Source organism: Sus scrofa, chromosome 12, assembly GCF_000003025.6.
Source record: "Sus scrofa isolate TJ Tabasco breed Duroc chromosome 12, Sscrofa11.1, whole genome shotgun sequence".
Lineage (NCBI taxonomy): Eukaryota > Metazoa > Chordata > Mammalia > Artiodactyla > Suidae > Sus > Sus scrofa.
The window spans coordinates 32,650,200-32,667,974 of NC_010454.4; the positions used below are offsets into that span (position 1 = coordinate 32,650,200).

At 36.5% G+C, this 17,775-nt stretch overlaps 1 protein-coding gene across 2 annotated transcripts in view; it reads left to right on the forward strand.

Moving 5' to 3' along the window:
- Nucleotides 1-17,775, forward strand: part of ANKFN1 (ankyrin repeat and fibronectin type III domain containing 1) — a 344,059-nt gene that overhangs the window by 170,731 nt on the left and 155,553 nt on the right. For both annotated transcript variants that reach the window (XM_021067257.1, XM_021067258.1), the window contains exons 4-5: nucleotides 13,207-13,408; nucleotides 17,139-17,349. In XM_021067257.1, the coding sequence (XP_020922916.1) occupies nucleotides 13,207-13,408; nucleotides 17,139-17,349 (413 nt within the window). The remainder of the gene's footprint in view (nucleotides 1-13,206; nucleotides 13,409-17,138; nucleotides 17,350-17,775) is intronic.

Below are 17,775 nucleotides of genomic sequence, written 5' to 3' on the forward strand. Positions count from 1 at the left end.
ATGAACAACTATATGCTAACAAATTTGACAACCTAGAAGAAATGGACAACTTTCTAGTATCTTACAGCCTGACAAAACTGAATCAAGAAGAAAGACCAACTGAACAGACTGATCACTAGAAATGAAATTGAATACATCATAAAAACCCTCCATACAAATAAAAGCCTAGGACCAGATGGCTTCACAGGTGAATTCTACCAAACATACAATCCTCCTTAAACTTTTTCAAAAGATTGAGGAAAAAGAAACACTCCCAAAGACATTCTATGATGCCACCATCACCCTAATTCCAAAACCAGACAAAGATACTACCAAAAAAGAAAACTATCGGCCAATATCTTTGATAAATATAGATGCAAAAATTCTCAACAAAATTTTAGCCAACTGAATCCAATAACATATCAAAAAGATCATACACCATGACCAAGTGGGGTTCATCCCAGGTTCACAAGGATGGTTCAACATAGCAAATCAATTGTCATACACCACATTAACAAAAGAAAAGTCAAAAACCATATGATCATCTCAATAGATGCAGAAAAAGCATTTGACAAAGTCCAACATCCATTTATGATAAAAACTCTTGCCAAAGTGGGTATAGAGGGAACATACCTTAACATAATCAAAGCCATTTATGACAAACCCACAGCAAATATAATACTCATTGGAAAAAAATTGAAAGCCTTCTCACTCAAATCTGGAACATGACAGGGATGCCCACTCTCACCACTGCTATTCAACATAGTTTTGGAAGTCCTAGCCATAGCAATTAGACAAACAAAAGAAATAAAAGTCCTCCAAATAGGAAGAGAAGAGATAAAACTGTCACTGTATGCAGACAACATGATACTACACATAGAAAACCCTAAGGACTCAACCCAAAAAATACTTGAACTGATCAACAAATTCAGCAAAGTAGCAGGATATCAGATTAACATTCAGAAATCAGTCACATTTCTGTATACCAACAATAAAAGATTAGAAAAGGAATACAAAAATACAATACCTTTTAAAATTGCACCCCAAAAAATCAAATACCTGGGAATACACCTGACCAAGGAGGTAAAGGATTTATATGCCAAGAACTATAAAACATTAATCAAGGAAATTAAAGATATAAAGAAATGGAAAAATATTCCTTGTTCCTGGATTGGAAAAATTAATACTGTAAAAACGGCCATACTACCCAAAGCAATCTACAGATTCAATGCAATCCCTATCATATTACCCAGGACATTTTCCACAGAACTACAACAAACAATCCAAACATTTATATGGAACCACAAAAGACCCAGAATTGCCAAAGCAATCCTGAGAAACAAAAACCAAGCAGGAGGAATAACTATCCCAGATGCCAAGCAATATTACAAAGCCACAGTCATCAAAACAGTGTGGTACTGGTATCAAAACAGACAGACAGACCAATAGAACAGAATAGAGAACCCAGAAATAAACCCTGACACCTATGGTCAATTAATCTTTGACAAAGGAGGCAAGAACATAAAATGGGAAAAAGAAAGTCTATTCAGCATGCATTGCTGGGAAACCGGGACAGCTGCATGCAAATCAATGAAACTAGAAAACACCCTTACACCAGGCACAAAAATAAACTCAAAATGGCTAAAAGACTTAAATATAAGACAATACACCATCAAACTCCTAGAAGAGAACATAGGCAAAACATTCTCTGACATCAACCTCATGAATATTTTCTCAGGTCAGTCTCCCAAGCAACAGAAATAAAAGTAAAAATAAACCAATGTGACCTAATCAAACTGACAAGCTTTTGCATAGCAAAGGAAACCAAAAAGAAAACAAAAAGACAACTTACAGAATGGGAGAAAATAGTTTCAAAGGATGCAACTGACCAAGGGCTTAATCTCTAAAATATACAAGCAGGAGTTCCCACAGTGGTTAACGAATCCGACTAGGAACCATGAGGTTGCGGGTTTGGTCCCTGCCCTTGCTCAGTGGGTTAACGATCCGGCGTTGCCGTGAGCTGTGGTGTAGGTTGCAGACGCGGCTCGGATCCCGTGTTGCTGTGGCTCTGGCGTAGGCCGGTGGCTATGGCTCCGATTCGACCCCTAGCCTGGGAACCTCCATATGCCGCAGGGGTGGCCCAAGAAATAGCAAAAAGACAAAAAAAATAAAATAAAATAAAATAAAATATACAAGCAACTTATACAACTCAACAGCAAAAAAAGCCAACAACCCAATTGAAAAATGGGCAAAAGACCTGAATAGACCATTCTTCAAGGAAGATATACAGATGGCCAATAAGCACGTGAAAAAATGCTCAACATTGCTGATTATAAAAGAAATGCAAATCAAAACTACCATGAGATACCACCTCACACCAGTCAGAATGGCCATCATTAATAAGTCCACAAATAACAAGTGCTGGAGGGGGTGTGGAGAAAAGGGAACCCTCCTGCACCGCTGGTGGGAATGTAAGCTGGTATAACCACTATGGAGAACGGTATGGAGGTACCTTAGAAATCTATACATAGAAGTACCATATGACCCAGCAATCCCACTCTTGGGCATATATCCAGACAAAACTTTCCCTAAAAAAGACACATGCACCCACATGTTTATTGCAGCTCTGTTCACAATAGCCAAGAGCTGGAAACAAACCAAATGTCTATTGACAGATGATTGGATTAGGAAGATGTGGTATATATACACAATGGAATACTACTCAGCTGTAAAAAAACAATTACATAAGATTAATTGACCATAGTATCTGGGTTTATTTCTGGACTACTACTCAGCCATAAAAAAGACCAAATAATGCCATTTGCAGCAACATGGATGGAACTAGAGACTCATACTGAGTGAAATAAGTCAGAAAGAGAAAGATAAATACCATATGATATCACTTATAACTGGAATCTAATATACAACACAAATGAAGGTGTCCACAGAAAAGCAAATCATAGACTTGGAGAATAGACTTGTGGCTGCCCAGGGGGAGAGGGAGGGAGTGGGAGGGAGCAGGAGCTTGGGGTTAATGGATGCAAACTATTGCTCTTAGAATGGATTTACAATGAGATCCTGCTATGTAGCATTGAGAAATATGTCTAGATACTTACATTGCAACACAACAATGGTAGAAAAAGTATGTATACATGTATGTGTAACTTGGTCCCCATGCTATACAACAGAATAAATAAATAAATAAATAATATATCATGTAGTTTTAAGTAAAAAACTTTTGCATGTATTTTGTTATACTCAGTTCTAAAAAGATTTTTGTAGATTTATTAGATTATTCTACAAAACTTTCATGTCATCTGCAAATGAAGATTTTCTTGCTTCTCTTTGCCTTTATTTTTTTCATCTTACTTCACAGAAAAGGTAGGGGTAGACATACTTGTGTTGTTTCTGATCCTAGGAGGAAGTACTTGTTCTTTAATCACTAAATATAATGTTGGCTATAGGTTTTTGTAGATTCTCTTTATCCAGTTGAAGAAGTTCCCTTAGAACCTTCCTATACTGCTGGTAGGAATGTAAATTGATACAACCATTATGGAAAACAGTATAGAGGTTCCCCAAAAAATAAATAAATATGCAACTACCATATCATCCAGCAATCCCATTCCTGGGCATGTATCTAGACAAAACTTTCATTCAAAAAGATACATGCCCCCCCATGTTCATTGCAACATTATTCACAATAGCCAAGACATGGAAACAACCTAAATGTCCACTGACAGATGAATGGATTAAGATGTGGTACACATACACAATGGAATACTCCTTGGCCATAAGGATGACAAAATAATGCCATTTGTGGCAACATGGTTGCAAACAGAGATTCTCATAGTAAGTGAGGTAAGTGAGAAAGAGAAAGACAAATACCATATGATAACAGCTATATGTGGAATCTAAAATATGGCACAGATGAACATATCTATAGAACAGAAACAGTCTCCCAGACAGTGGAGAACACTCTTGTGGTTGCCATGGCAGTGGGGGAAGGAGTGGGATGGACTGTGATTTGGGGGTTAGTAGATACAAATTATTACATTTAAAATGGATAAGCAAAACAGGGAACTATATCCAATCACTTGTGACAGAATGTGATGGAAAATAATATGCAAAAAAGATTCTCATATTATTTTGCTATACAGCAAAATTTTGCTGTACAGAAAAAATTGACAGAACATTGCTATACAACAGAAATTGATAGAACATTGTAAATCAGCTATAATAAAAAAATTGTTTCCTTATATTCCTGAAAGGTTTTTTAAAAAATCATAAATGGATGTTGAGTATTGTCAAATGCTGCTTTATCTGCATCTATTAAGTTGACCATATTTTCCCCCTTTATTCTGTTAATGTAAGTGAATTACACTGATGGGTGGTTGAATGCTATACTAACTTATTTTCCTGCAATAAACCCTTTTTGGGCACAATACATTGCTGGATTTTATTTGCCAATATTTTATTGAGATCTTTTGCCTCTGTGTTCATGAGAGACACTGGGCAAGAGCTTTCTTTTCTTGTAATCCATTTTTTTCCCTGGATTTGGTATCAAAGCAATGCTAGCCTCAATAAAGATGCCCAATTTTAAAAATCTTTATGCAGAGTTGGTATAATTTCTTCCTTAATGTTTTGGTATGATTTTTTTAGGGCCACACCCATGGCATATGAAAGTTCCCAGGCTAGGGGTAGAATTGGAGCTATAGCTTTCAACCTATGCCACAGCTGCAGCAACACAGGATCCGAGGTATGTCTGTGACCTATACCACAGTCACAGAAACACTGGATCCCCGACCCACTGAGTGAGGCCAGGGATTAATCCCACATCTTCATGGATACTCGGTGGATTTATTTCCACTGTGCCACAACGGGAACTCTAACCATGATTTTTATTAAAGATTTGGGAATAAAATTAATTATTAAGATATTAAGAAAACCATAAAACTATAAATTAGCTTGCCCATACAGAATCTCCTTTTGGCTATCTCCTAAAGTCTAGTCCTGTACTTATGTTGCAGGGACCAGCCCACCTTCAATCTGTGTCCCCTTCTCTTTGTTGCTAAGGTCTCCTAATTTTCTTTGATGGAAGAATGAAAAATACATTTTCCTTCTTTAGAACAAATCCCAAGAATTTTAATTTTTCTTATTAAAATAATACCTTGAGAATTGATTAATAAATAGTGGTACACATGCAATGGAATACTATTCAGCAATAAAAAGTGAAAAATACAAATAAACATAATAATATGGATGAATCCCAAAATAATAAAGCCGAATTAAGGAAGCTAGGTAAGATACAGATGGACAACAGGCATATGAAGAGGTGATCAGTAATGCTAATTATAAAGAAAATGCAAATCAAAATTACAGTGAGGTATCAACTCACACTAGTCATAATGGCAATTAAAAAATCTACAAATAGTAAATAGTGATGTGAATATAAATTGGTACAGATGCTATGGAGAACAATATGGAGGCTTTGTAAAAAAACTAAAAGAGTTGCTGTATAATCCAGCAATCCCACTCCTGGGCATATATCCAGAGAAAAAACTATAACTTGAAAAGATACATGTACCCCAGTGTTCATAACATCATAGAAACTATTCCTAATAGTCAAGACATGGAATCTACAACCTAAATATCCATCAATAGGAGAATGGTCAAAGAAGATGTGACATATATATTATTATTACTCAGCCATAAAAGAATGAAATAACACTATTTGCAGCAACACAGATAGACCTAGAGATTATCATATTAAGTGAAGCAATCAGAGAAAGACAAATATATCATATCATATCATATCATTTATATGTGGAATCTAAAATAAATTATACAAATGAACTTATTTACAAAAGAGAAATAGACTCACAGACATAGAAAACAAAATTATGATTACCTAAGGGGAAAGGAGATGGGGGTGAGAGGTAAGTTAGAATTTGGAGATTGACAAAATACTACACATAAAACAAATAAACAACAAGGACCTACTGTATAACACAGGGAACTCTATTCAATGTCTTATAATAATCTATAATGGAAATAATCTGAAAAAGAGTATATCTATATATTTATAGATATACATATAGATATATATGTGTGTATAACTGAGTCACGTTGCCCTATACCTGAAACTAACACAACATTGTAAGTCAACTATACTTCAATTAAAAAATAAAATTTAAAAAAGGAAACATCACCATTAAAAAAATATGTGACAAGGAAGAAAGAAGAAGAAGGAAAAACACCCAGGTAAAAAAGAGTGCATGGGGTGATGATTCCATTTGTATGAAATTCTGGAAAATGAAACCTAATCTGTAGTATCAAAAAGCAAACCAGTAGTTGCCTGAGAATGGTGGGCCTAAAATAAATAGATATTAAAAATATTTATTGAACTTCTATTTATTCAGGTACTCTGTTAAACAATTGATATACATTATCTCATTTAAAACTAATATCTCTTTCAGATACAATTATTAAAAAATTGAGATGAAACTATTGCATTTGGGGTGGATAGGCAATGAGATCCTGCTGTTTGGCACAGGGAACTATATCCAGTCATCTGTGCTAGAACATGATAGAGGATAATGCAAGATAAAGAATGAGTATATATGTATAGCTGGGTCACTTTGCTGTACAGCAGAAATTGACAGAACATTGTAAACTGACTATACTAAAAAAGTCTTTTGATTAGATGGAAACATTGTTAATGATGAGGAAAATGAGGATAATATTTTGCTAAATTTCAGACAGCTAATAAGTAGAAAAGCCACACCTGAAGGTAGATCAAAGTCCTTATTTTGATATTGGGCTTAAAACTACTATGATGATCTTTAGGTGGAAAAATGGAATAAAATGCAATGTGGAACTCAACCTGTGGGGTTTTTCAGTGAAACTGGCTAACAAGGAATGTTCTTTTAAGAGTGATATCTCAGACTTAACAAATTTTCCTTGTCAGTTCTCCTTCTAGGATTCTGTGTCTATTTTGCCCATCAGGTATTTTGTTCAATCCTGAGGTCTATTCTTTTCTAATTCAGTTCAATGCAAAGATGCAGGGAATAAAAGATGCTATCATTTTCAAGAGAATTTTATGAGTGCTATTGGGATTACATGATATGTTAGTAGGTTTCCAGCAAGAATTATGTGGCACAAACAGAGTAACTGAGGAGTTAAGATGTTTTACACTTCTTTTGTTAAATTTATTTCTACATACTTTAGTCTTTTAATACCACGCTATCATAAATGAAATTGTTTTTATAATTTCATTTTCATTTCATTGTGTTTTCATTCAGAAAGGAGAAAAAAGAGTTATAAACAAAATATAGACTTACACTCTCTTACATTTATACTATCTTTTTTATTTACCTACATATTTTCACTGCTCTTTTTTTTTTCATGTGGATTTGAATCACTGCCTATGTCCTTTCATTTCAGCCCAAAGGACTCCCTTTAATTTTCTTTTAAGGAAGGTCTGCTATCAAATTCTTTCAGTTTTTGTTTATCTGCGAAAGTACTGATTTCACCTTCATTTTTGAAGGGTAGTTTTTCAGGATAGAAAAATTTCGACTGCGTTTTTTCTTTCACCATTTTGAAATGTCACCCCACTTCCTTCTGGTCTCTATGGTTTTCTGGTGAAAAATAAGCTATAAATCATTTTGAGGATTTCTTGTGGATAATAAGTTATTTCTTGACTGTTGTTTTTAAGACTTTCTTTGTCTTCATCTTTTGAAAATTTAATTATGATGCATATAGATATGAATCTCTTTGAATTTATCCTACTCGGTGTTCATTGAGCTACTTGGATGTGTAAGTTAATGTTTTTCATCAATTTAAGGACGTTTTGACCATTATTTTTTTCAATATTCTTTCTCCTCCTCCTTGTCCTTCTGGAACTCCTACATTGGTACATTTTATGGTATCCCACAGATCTCTAAAACTCTGTTTTTCTTCATTTTTTTCTTTCTGCTCCTAAAACTGATTTCTTTTCTTTCTTTCTTTCTTTTCTTTTTTTGTTTTGTTTGTTTTTTGTTTGTGTTTTTAGGGCCGTATCCACAGCATATCAAGGTTCCCAGACTAGGGGTCAAATAGGAGCTGTAGCAGCTGGCTTATGCCACAGCCATAGAAATGCCAGATCTGAGCCACTTCTGCAACCTACATCACAGCTCACGGCAAGGCCAGACCTTTAACCCACTTAGCAAGGCCAGGGTTTGAACCTCTGTACTCATGGATACCAGTCAGATTTGTTTCTGCTGAGTCACAATTGGAACTCCTAAAACTGATTTAAATTGACCTATCTTCAAGTTTGCTTATTCTTTCTTCTGCCTCCTCAAATCTGATGTTGAGTCCCTCTAGTGGATTTTTCATTTTGGTTATATTTTTCAAGTTTAGAATTTCTATTTGGTTCTAGTTTTGTTTTCTAATTTTGCCTCTTTATTGATATTCTCTATTGGTAGACATAATTCTCATAATTTCCTTTACTTCTTTAGACATATTTCCTTTAGTTCCTTGAGTGTATTTAAGATATCCAATTTAAAATCTTTATCTAATAAGTCTAACATTTGGACTTCTTTAAGTGAAATATTTATTTATGCTTTATTTACTGTGAGTGGATTTCACAGTAAAGAATTTATTTTCTTTGCATGTCTTATATATTTTCTGTTGAAAACTAGGTATCTTAAATGATATAATGTGGCAACTCTAGAAATCAGATTGCTCCCCAACTGAATTTGTTAGGCACAGGACTGAATCTGTAAAGTATATATTTCTTGTAATAGGTGGCCACTGAGGTCTCTTCTTGGTTAACTTAGTAGTCAGCTATTGATTGAACAAAAATTTATTTAAAGGCCTATAATTAATAAATCTCCCATCTTGACAGAAAGTCTATGTGTATGTTGGAGCACACTCTCAATACTCACCAGGCAGTTGATGGCTCTACCTTAGCCTTCACTTCCTGCTTGTATAAAGCCTCAAAATTAGCCAGCAATGAGAGCTTAGGATTTTCTCAGGTATTTTATGAGAATGTTCCCAGCTCTGGACATGCATATAGTCTGCTAGATCCCTGGGAATGTGCCAGAACTTTTAAAAGCCTTCTATGGACATTTCATTCCCCAACTTTTCCTTTTAAGCTTTTTTGTTAATCTATTATTTGCCACAACTCTTCTTCACTACCTCAGGCAGCTGTGATAGTAAGTAATTGCTCATGTTTGTTTTTAACAGATGCCCCAGAAGAAAGGGTTATTTGTACTTGGTGAGCTATGTGCCAGGTCAAATAAAGAAATGCCTTGTGAGTGGGTTCTTCCAGGGGACAACCAGACATGTCAAATAATAATTCCCTCAAAATGGAGTTTTAAAGACACTCCATCACCATTCTGTACCATCCAGTGACTGACAGGCTACTGTTTGTTTTACTATGAACATAGGCTGTTGATCTTCAAGGCTACCATAGGGTGGGGAAGACAGGAACAAAGCAAGTTAAAATGCCACAGAACTCACTGCTCTTACCAAATTCAGTTACTTTTCTTGAATAAACACTTCCTGGATTGCTGTAAACCTTTGGTTAATTTCCAGGGTTCTGAAAAAAAATAATTCTGACAAATTTTGCTAATGTTTTAATTGTTTTTATGGAAAAGAGTATTTTCAGAAGTCTTTGTTTTGCCATTCCCAGTCTCCTACTATTATTTTGTTTTTAATATTTCTGTGAGATGTTTAATCAGGTGTACCACCTGTACACGGCTATTTAAAAACCTCACTTAGAGGGTTTTATCTTTTATTAGGAAAAATAAACCATTTGAATGTATTGCGCTCACTGATATATTCAATCTTAACCTTACTGCTTTCTTTTACATTTCCACTTATTATGTTTCCTAATATTGTTTTTCTTCATTCTTCAATTATTTTAGACTTATTTTTATTCCTTCTTTCCCTCTAATAATTTGAAGTTCTACTTGCTATTTATGTTTTACCATAAGTCACTGTAAACATACATATTAAAATATCTAAACAAATTTTTATCAAAAAAGTAGTATAATATATACATAAAATCAGATTTCAAAATAATGTTTGAAAAACAAGAAAATTACTTAAATTATTACAGTGTAATTTGGTGTTTCAGATTTGGCAAGAAGACTTGAGGTAACCTGAATAATTGCTATTTATTGAGTGATTACTGTGCACTAAACAGGATATATATCTTTCTTTTGTTAATTTGTTTAATTTTCATGACTCCATAATAAATCATTTTATATATGATTAAACAAAGTCGGAATTGTTTTAGAGTGCCCAACGTCATAAAGATTATAGATAACAATATCATAGTTCAAGCTTGCATCTGCCAAATTCCAGAGCCAAAGCTATTCTGCTTCTCAAATATTTGCCCCTTTCCATGGCTAAAACTTAAGAGCACATTTAGGTGGGAGGGATGTTCATGTTTATGAGACTAGTAATAAAAATTTGTCTTTTTCAGTATCTCTCATCAGACAAACTTTTAAAGATAGAGGAGAAAAAGAAGTTATAATGATATATGAAATCCAGAAGAATAGAAATGTGCTAAAGGATGACCTGGAAGGAAGGAACAGCTGGGGAAGTTTGAGAAGGAAGTAAGAGACAGAGAAAGGCAATGTCTTTTGAGTGAAGGGAACAGATGGGACATGAGCAAAGACAAAAGAGACCATGTGGGTAGGTGTCATCCATTAGAGGGCAAGTCACTGGAATTTGATCGATCGACAAGAATTTATTTACTGGACTCCTGGGCACTGTGAAAGACACTAGAGAATGTAGAGTTATTTTGGGAATGATAATGATGTAGAGGAGACAGATGGTTTGAACTGGGGATTAATGCTGAAGGAAAAGGCTAGAGAGAGGAGGCAGAAATAAGTAAGTAAAGGTAACCCCCATGTGCACTAGCTTGCATATCAACCTGGAAATCCTGTGGGAATGGTACTATATAGAGGAAATGCTATAGTTGCTATTGAATCAGAAGTGAGAGATTGGTGGATGAAAGGAGGACGATGCCAAATCACCTACTCTTTCCACTTCTGGAAAGTTCAGTAAAGATTAATGAAAACATACCCACATGTACATACACACTACGGACAGTGCTCTACATCGGCCGTCCCAAGTGTAAATATGGCTGTTTAGCTAAGACTGGGTAGGCCTGAAGAACATAACTAATATTGAATAGGTCTGACCTCCTGGGAATGCACTAGGAAGGCTTTGTGTTGGAGGAAATTACAGGAAAGACTTAAAAGTTGCCTAAAGACATTCAACAGTGTAATGAAAATGAATCTTCACTTATTAAAGTGCAAATAAGTCAAGGTTAGTTGGTTCTGGTGGATAGGAAACCCAATTCAGAGGCATGAGGAGGAAAGGAGCTTTCTGAGTAGACCCTTACTATATTATATTAATAGACTCTCATATGTACATTCATTTACTCTAAAATATCTGTTGAGTATTTTCTATAACAAAAAATGGTAGCTGCCAGGAGTCTTCCAATATTCTAAGATCTTTATATTAATTATCTCATCAAATCTCACAACCGTAATATGTGGTTGTATTATGGTCTCTATTTTATAAATGAGAAAAATGAGATTCAGACATGTAAGTAACTTGCCCAAGATCACAGATTCAGCAGGTGGAAGAGAAGCAATTAATATCTTAATCTGTGTTATATTTCTTTTACCCTGAGACAGGTATATTTTAGATGTTGGGACATAAAAATTAATACCTGGCAGTCTTGTTCTTCAGAAGCACATAGACTAGCTGGGAGACAGAAAGCCGAGCAGTTATAATGTGACAAAACATTTACTGTAACAGTCATACATTAAGTGAATGTGTAAAGAAATACACAAGTTTGCCTGGGGTGTCAGAAACTACTTAATCGTAGACTTCAAAGATCAGCTATTGTTTCCTAGGGGATGAGGGCACAGATAAAATTTTAAATTTTAATATATATAAAACAGTGCATAAAAAGACCCAGAGGTAGGAAGGAGTTTGAACTATTTAAGAAACTCTAAGGAGTTCAGAGAGATGAAATATAAAATGTAGAAGTATGTAGCAGATGAAGCTGGAGAGGCAAGACTTGTACGTGAAGCCAAAGAATTTAGGTTATATCCTGTAGGAATTGGAGAATCACTGAAGTCAGTCCTGTGAAGAGTTCAGTCAATAAAAGAGATTCTATATGATATATCAGAATCCACATGGCTATTAAAAAATCCAACGACTGGAGATGTCCTAAGGGTCGCATCTAAGTGGCAATGGCAGCATTACAAATGGAAGCCTCCACTGGATATCTGAGGGCAGGTGGCAGGAAGGCAGCAGCATATTCCAGAGACTAGGGCCCAATGCAACAGAGGCTACACCAGCGGTAGAGACACTTTGCACCAAACTGCTTTAGTCGGTTATTTCATTCATGCATTTGTTCACCCAATCAATACACACGTGCTAAGCATGCATAGCCTTGGTAGCATCAACTGCAATAGCCAGCATAATGGAGGACAGTGTTTGAAATCCATGGCTGACCTCCTGCAAACCAATTTCAGGTACGATATTGGTGAGGACCTGTTTAGAGATTTGTGGAACAGCACTAATTCCTCAAATCAATGCCAAAGAATGCCAGTAGTAAGTATCCTGAAGGACATTCTCTGGAGTATCTGGGATGAGCAGGAATGGGACCGTGGGAACAGATTCCCCAAAATTCTGGGCACTTTGTAGTTCAACAAATCTCAGACAATAGCCACAGCTTAACACCTTGAGAGAAAGGGGATCTGCTGGGAACAGCCACACTCGCATATACATCCACCAGAAGACAAAATCTAAAGTGTAAGTAGCAAAATATAAATTATAGGTACCAGAAGAAGACTCCCTGGGTTACAGAATTGAAATATTTCTTCTCAGTGGGAGAAAGACAAAAAAAAAATTTTAGTAGAGGCTCAAGTCACATATATGTTTGTATGTAAATGTATTTGTTTATATAGTAAATGGATATTGTCATTTCCATTCTTGCCACCAATTAGCTATATGACCATAAACAAGTTGCTCCCTTCCCTGGGTTTCAACTTTTTCATCTATTAAAATGAAAAAGCTTGATCTGATGATCTCTAACGTCCCTTCCAGCTATAATTTTTATTAAATTCCAGATGGTTACTAGCAATGATAAAATTCCTTGTCAACTTATAATTATGTTGTGTAAATTATTGCAACATTAGATTTTCCTCCTCCTAGGAACTGCCGTGTGAAAATGACCCAACAAATGCAGAATTTGCATCTTTCTCAGTCAAAAAAACACAGTACCCCATCATCTCCCAATGCAGCCAAACGCCTGTACAGGAACCTCTCCGAGAAACTGAAGGGGAGCCACTCGTCATTTGATGAGGCCTATTTTAGAACAAGAACTGACCGGCTGAGTCTCAGAAAGACCTCGGTGGTAATAAACTCTTTATATTCTTGTCTCAGTTTGATTTGTGCAGTTGTGTTTGGATTTAAGGGGATTCTAAGATGATCCATGTTTACTTAAGAACTGGACATTTGCAAGTTTATAAAGGCCGAAAGTTAAGTGAGGCAGGAACTTACATATATCTATGTGCCAAAGTTTGAGTGACTATGAGAGTTTCCCCTTTTTTCCCTTAATTTCTTTCCCTTTATTTTCTCTTAGTTTTTCTTTCTCTAATAGACTGAAGAACCCAAAAAATAGCCATTTGACAAATATGGAGTTTGAGAGGCTTTCAAAGATATCAGTGTTCTAAGAGAAAATAGTCTTTCTAAGAGATCAGCGTTCATTTAAATACTGAATGAACAATATTTTAATTTACTTATTTATAACGTATAACCCGTATGCTTTCCAAAGGCATCCAATACAGAATCCAAGTAAAAATGCATACATATTATGTGATGAGAAATAAACCAATAGCAATGGTGACAGTGGGGGACATGCCACAAGGGGAGCAAGAAAGGGAAAAGGAAAGAAAGAAGGAAGGAAAGGGAGGAAGGGGGGAAGAAGGAAGAGATAAAACTAGAAAAATACTGAGGATGGAAAGAGAAATAGATATACCAAAAACCTAGGCCAATACAATACCTAAACTTTATCATTACATCTCTGCATTCCTAGTCAGTAAAAGCAGAAAGGGAAGCACAACTGGTTATAGCATCCCATTAGCTAAAAGCTCAAAGTATACCAATCTATCAGAAGAAATTAGTATCTTCTTGTTTCTAAGTCCTCTTGCCTTTATAAGATGTCATATTGAATTATACAATGGAGAATAAAAAGTAATGCTGGTGATGTTACAGACATGCTCATATAGTAGTTTCTTTTTTTTCTTTTTCTTTTTTTTCCACACCTGCAGCATCTTGGAAGTTCCCCAGGCCAGGGATCAAATCTGTGATCTCTACCACAGCCATTGTAACACCAGATTCATAACCCACTGTGCCAGGCTGGGGATCAAACCTGCGCTGCCACAGAGATGACATCAGATCCTTAACCCACTGTGCCACAGCAGGAACTCCATCTCATATAGCAGCGTCTTATACTGGCCTTCAGTAAAAACTGAGGGCATAATATTAATACGCTCAGCAAGAGTATTTCTGGCGTTCCCATTGCAGCTCAGTGAGTTAACAACCCAGCCAGTATCCATGAGGATACAGGTTTGATCCTTGACCTTGCTTAGTGGGTTAAGGATCTGGCGTTGCCGTGAGCTGAGGTGTAGGTCACAGATGCAGCTCAGATTCTAAATTGCTGTGGCTGTGGCGTAGGCTGGCTGCTATAGCTCCGATTTGAGCCCTAGCCTTCCATACGCCGCAGGTGCGAGCCTAAAAAGAAAAAAAGATAAGAAAGAGTATTTCTGCAGGGGGTAATGGCACCATTTGTTTGAGCTTAAAACAGAAATGAGCCCTAGCCTTTCCAGATAGAAACATACTAGAGTTTGCCAACAAAAGCATGGAGAAGGAGATGACTTAAGAGTAAAGCAAAAATGGCACATGATAAATTAGACATACAAAGAATCACAAATACACAACTATATTGTTTGGACAGGGTAGCATTTTACTTTGCATTCATTTATTTTCTGATTTTTTTTTCTCACTTCAAACTCATCTAGGAAGGATTGGTTGTGGCTGAATTATGATCTAAGCATCAGAGGAGCTTCAGTTTGGCAGATTATCTACAAAACACTTTTCCATTCAGCAGAAAGCCATGTAGCAAAGAGAGCTGCATACCAAGTAGCTCTATCCCAAGTCCCCATTGTCAAACAAGCATTTGCCTAATAGCTTTGTATTTTCCTCAAAGTTCATTGATATATTATGCACTCAGCTAAAAGACCTTTGATAGGGAGGATCAATTTTTTTTTTTTTTTGTCTTTTGCCTTTTCTAGGGCCACTCCTGCGGCATATGGAGGTTCCCAGACTAGGGGTCTAATAGGAGCTGTAGCTGCCAGCCTACACCAGAGCTACAGCAATGCAGGATCCAAGCCATGTCTGCAGCCTACACCACAGCTTACAGCAAAGCTGGATCCTTAACCCCTGAGCAAGGCCAGGGACCGAACCCACAACCTCATGGTTCCTAGTCGGATTCGTTAACCACTGCACCACGACGGGAACTCCTGGATTGAGTTTTGATGAGACTAAAACTAAAATTTGCCAACCTAAATATTTGGTTACTGAAGACCTTCCATATTTTAATCAGGAAACTCCTATGCTAGGTCAGGACCATTGATATTTCAACATTTTTAAACACCAGGCAACTCTTGGAGAAGATACCAGATAGATGTATACGCAGTATATGTGTTGCTCTTCTCCCAGAAGCTACAGAAATATGTTTTTGAGAGGATTTTAAAGCTTTTCTCCTTTGTTTGCCCTGAAAGAACTTTTTAAAGGAACTATAAGCTATTCTTTTCTATAGATGATTTGTAGCCTATGAATATACAACTTTTGGCCTTCTTAGGCCCCAAAGCCATTTGCCATCCAAACACTGAAACCCTCCAGAGACACGACTTCTTGAGCCCCTCCCATGAGGGCTTAGAAATGCCAGTATTCAGTGACTGGGACTCTGGGTTAAGAAAGTGTAGAGGTTGGTACAAAGGAATCTAAGAGTTGGGAAGTCAACTACAGGCAGTGTGTGAGATTTGTAAATAAGGAAGGGACATGGAACATTGTAAATTTTAGAAAGATTACTCTTGCATCACTATGAAGAAGGGATAGAGAAGACTAGGACGAGCAACCACGGTCCAGGCAAGAGATGGTGAAAGTCTGAACAAGAGTAGAGACATGGGGATGGAAAGGGAAGGGATGAGTTTGAGAGAAAGAGAAAAAGTGATTGTACTTTTTTTTTTTTTTTTTTTTTGTCTTTTAGGGCTCCACCAGCAGCATATGGAGGCTCCCAGGCTAGGGGTCCAATCAGAGCTATAGCTGCCGGCCTACACCAGAGCCCTACACAGCAACATGGGATCCGAGCCTCATCTTCGACCTACGCCACAGCTCATGGCAACACTGGATCCTTAGCTCACTGAGCAAGGCCAGGGATCGAACCCATATCTTCATGGATGCTAGTTTGGGTTCGTTAACCACTGAGCCATACAACAGGAACTCCAAAGTGTATGTACTCTGAATTCCAAGCTAGTTAAAATTACCTGTGCTATGTTATCTATACCAGCATTTTCCAAACTGCATTCCGTAAATTATTCCAGGGCCGTTAAAAAAGATACAAATAAAAATATCTGAAACAGTCTTATTTCTTACCTATTAGGAAGTCATAATTGCATGTTAGAATTTGTAAATGTCTTGAGAAGTCTTATAATAAAATAATGCAGTAACTTGGTTTAATCCAATGTTTACCAAATTCATTTGACATTGTTGTGGTTTTTTTCAAATTACACCTTATAATGGCCTATTGAACAGTATTCCACAGAAGACTGGTTTGATAAAAACTGCTATTTGCTCTTATCTACAGACTGTATACTATATTGTCTCACATCAAAATGTGATATTTCCAGTGCTCCTTAGAAAAGATGGAGGGAGGGTTCAACAGTGTTTACTTTGGAGACCTTTTAATAAATAGTACTTCTACCACTTATAAGTTGGATGTAGTCACTGAAGCAGTCCCTAAAACTGAAAACAGCTAGGCCACAAAGACATAAAATTGTGCTCCTATGCTTTGTTCTTTCCAGAACTTCCAGGGCAATGAGGCCATGTTTGAAGCAGTTGAACAGCAGGACATGGATGCTGTGCAGATCCTGCTGTATCAGTACACACCGGAAGAACTAGATCTCAACACACCTAACAGTGAGGGGTTGACACCTCTGGATATTGCCATCATGACCAACAATGTGCCCATTGCTAGGATTCTTCTAAACACAGGAGCCCGAGAAAGTCCACACTGTAAGTAAACTTGAGAATAAAAATGTGTATTCTTAAGGCCAGACCCCAGCTTTATGCCACCAAAATAGCAATTGCTGGCCCTTAGAATGAATGGTTGAGTAAGCATAGACTCTGAAATCCTTTACATGTTTTCATGAACTTTCATGCAAATAGTGATAGTGTTTATTAGTTTAAACATCAAGTTATATTCTAAATAGAATACACGGAATGGTATTGAAAAGAAACCTGAAAGAACTTCCTCCTAAGAATTTAATACAAGTTATAAGATACGTGAAATACCCTAAGTGAGGCTATAGCATAGGAAATCTACATAGAAAAAAGAATGAGTATGTGTGTGTGTCTTTCTGTCCAGTCATTATGGTGGCTTCATTCATTCATTCAACAAACACTGAGGACAGGGCACTGTTCTAAGTACTAGGGATACAG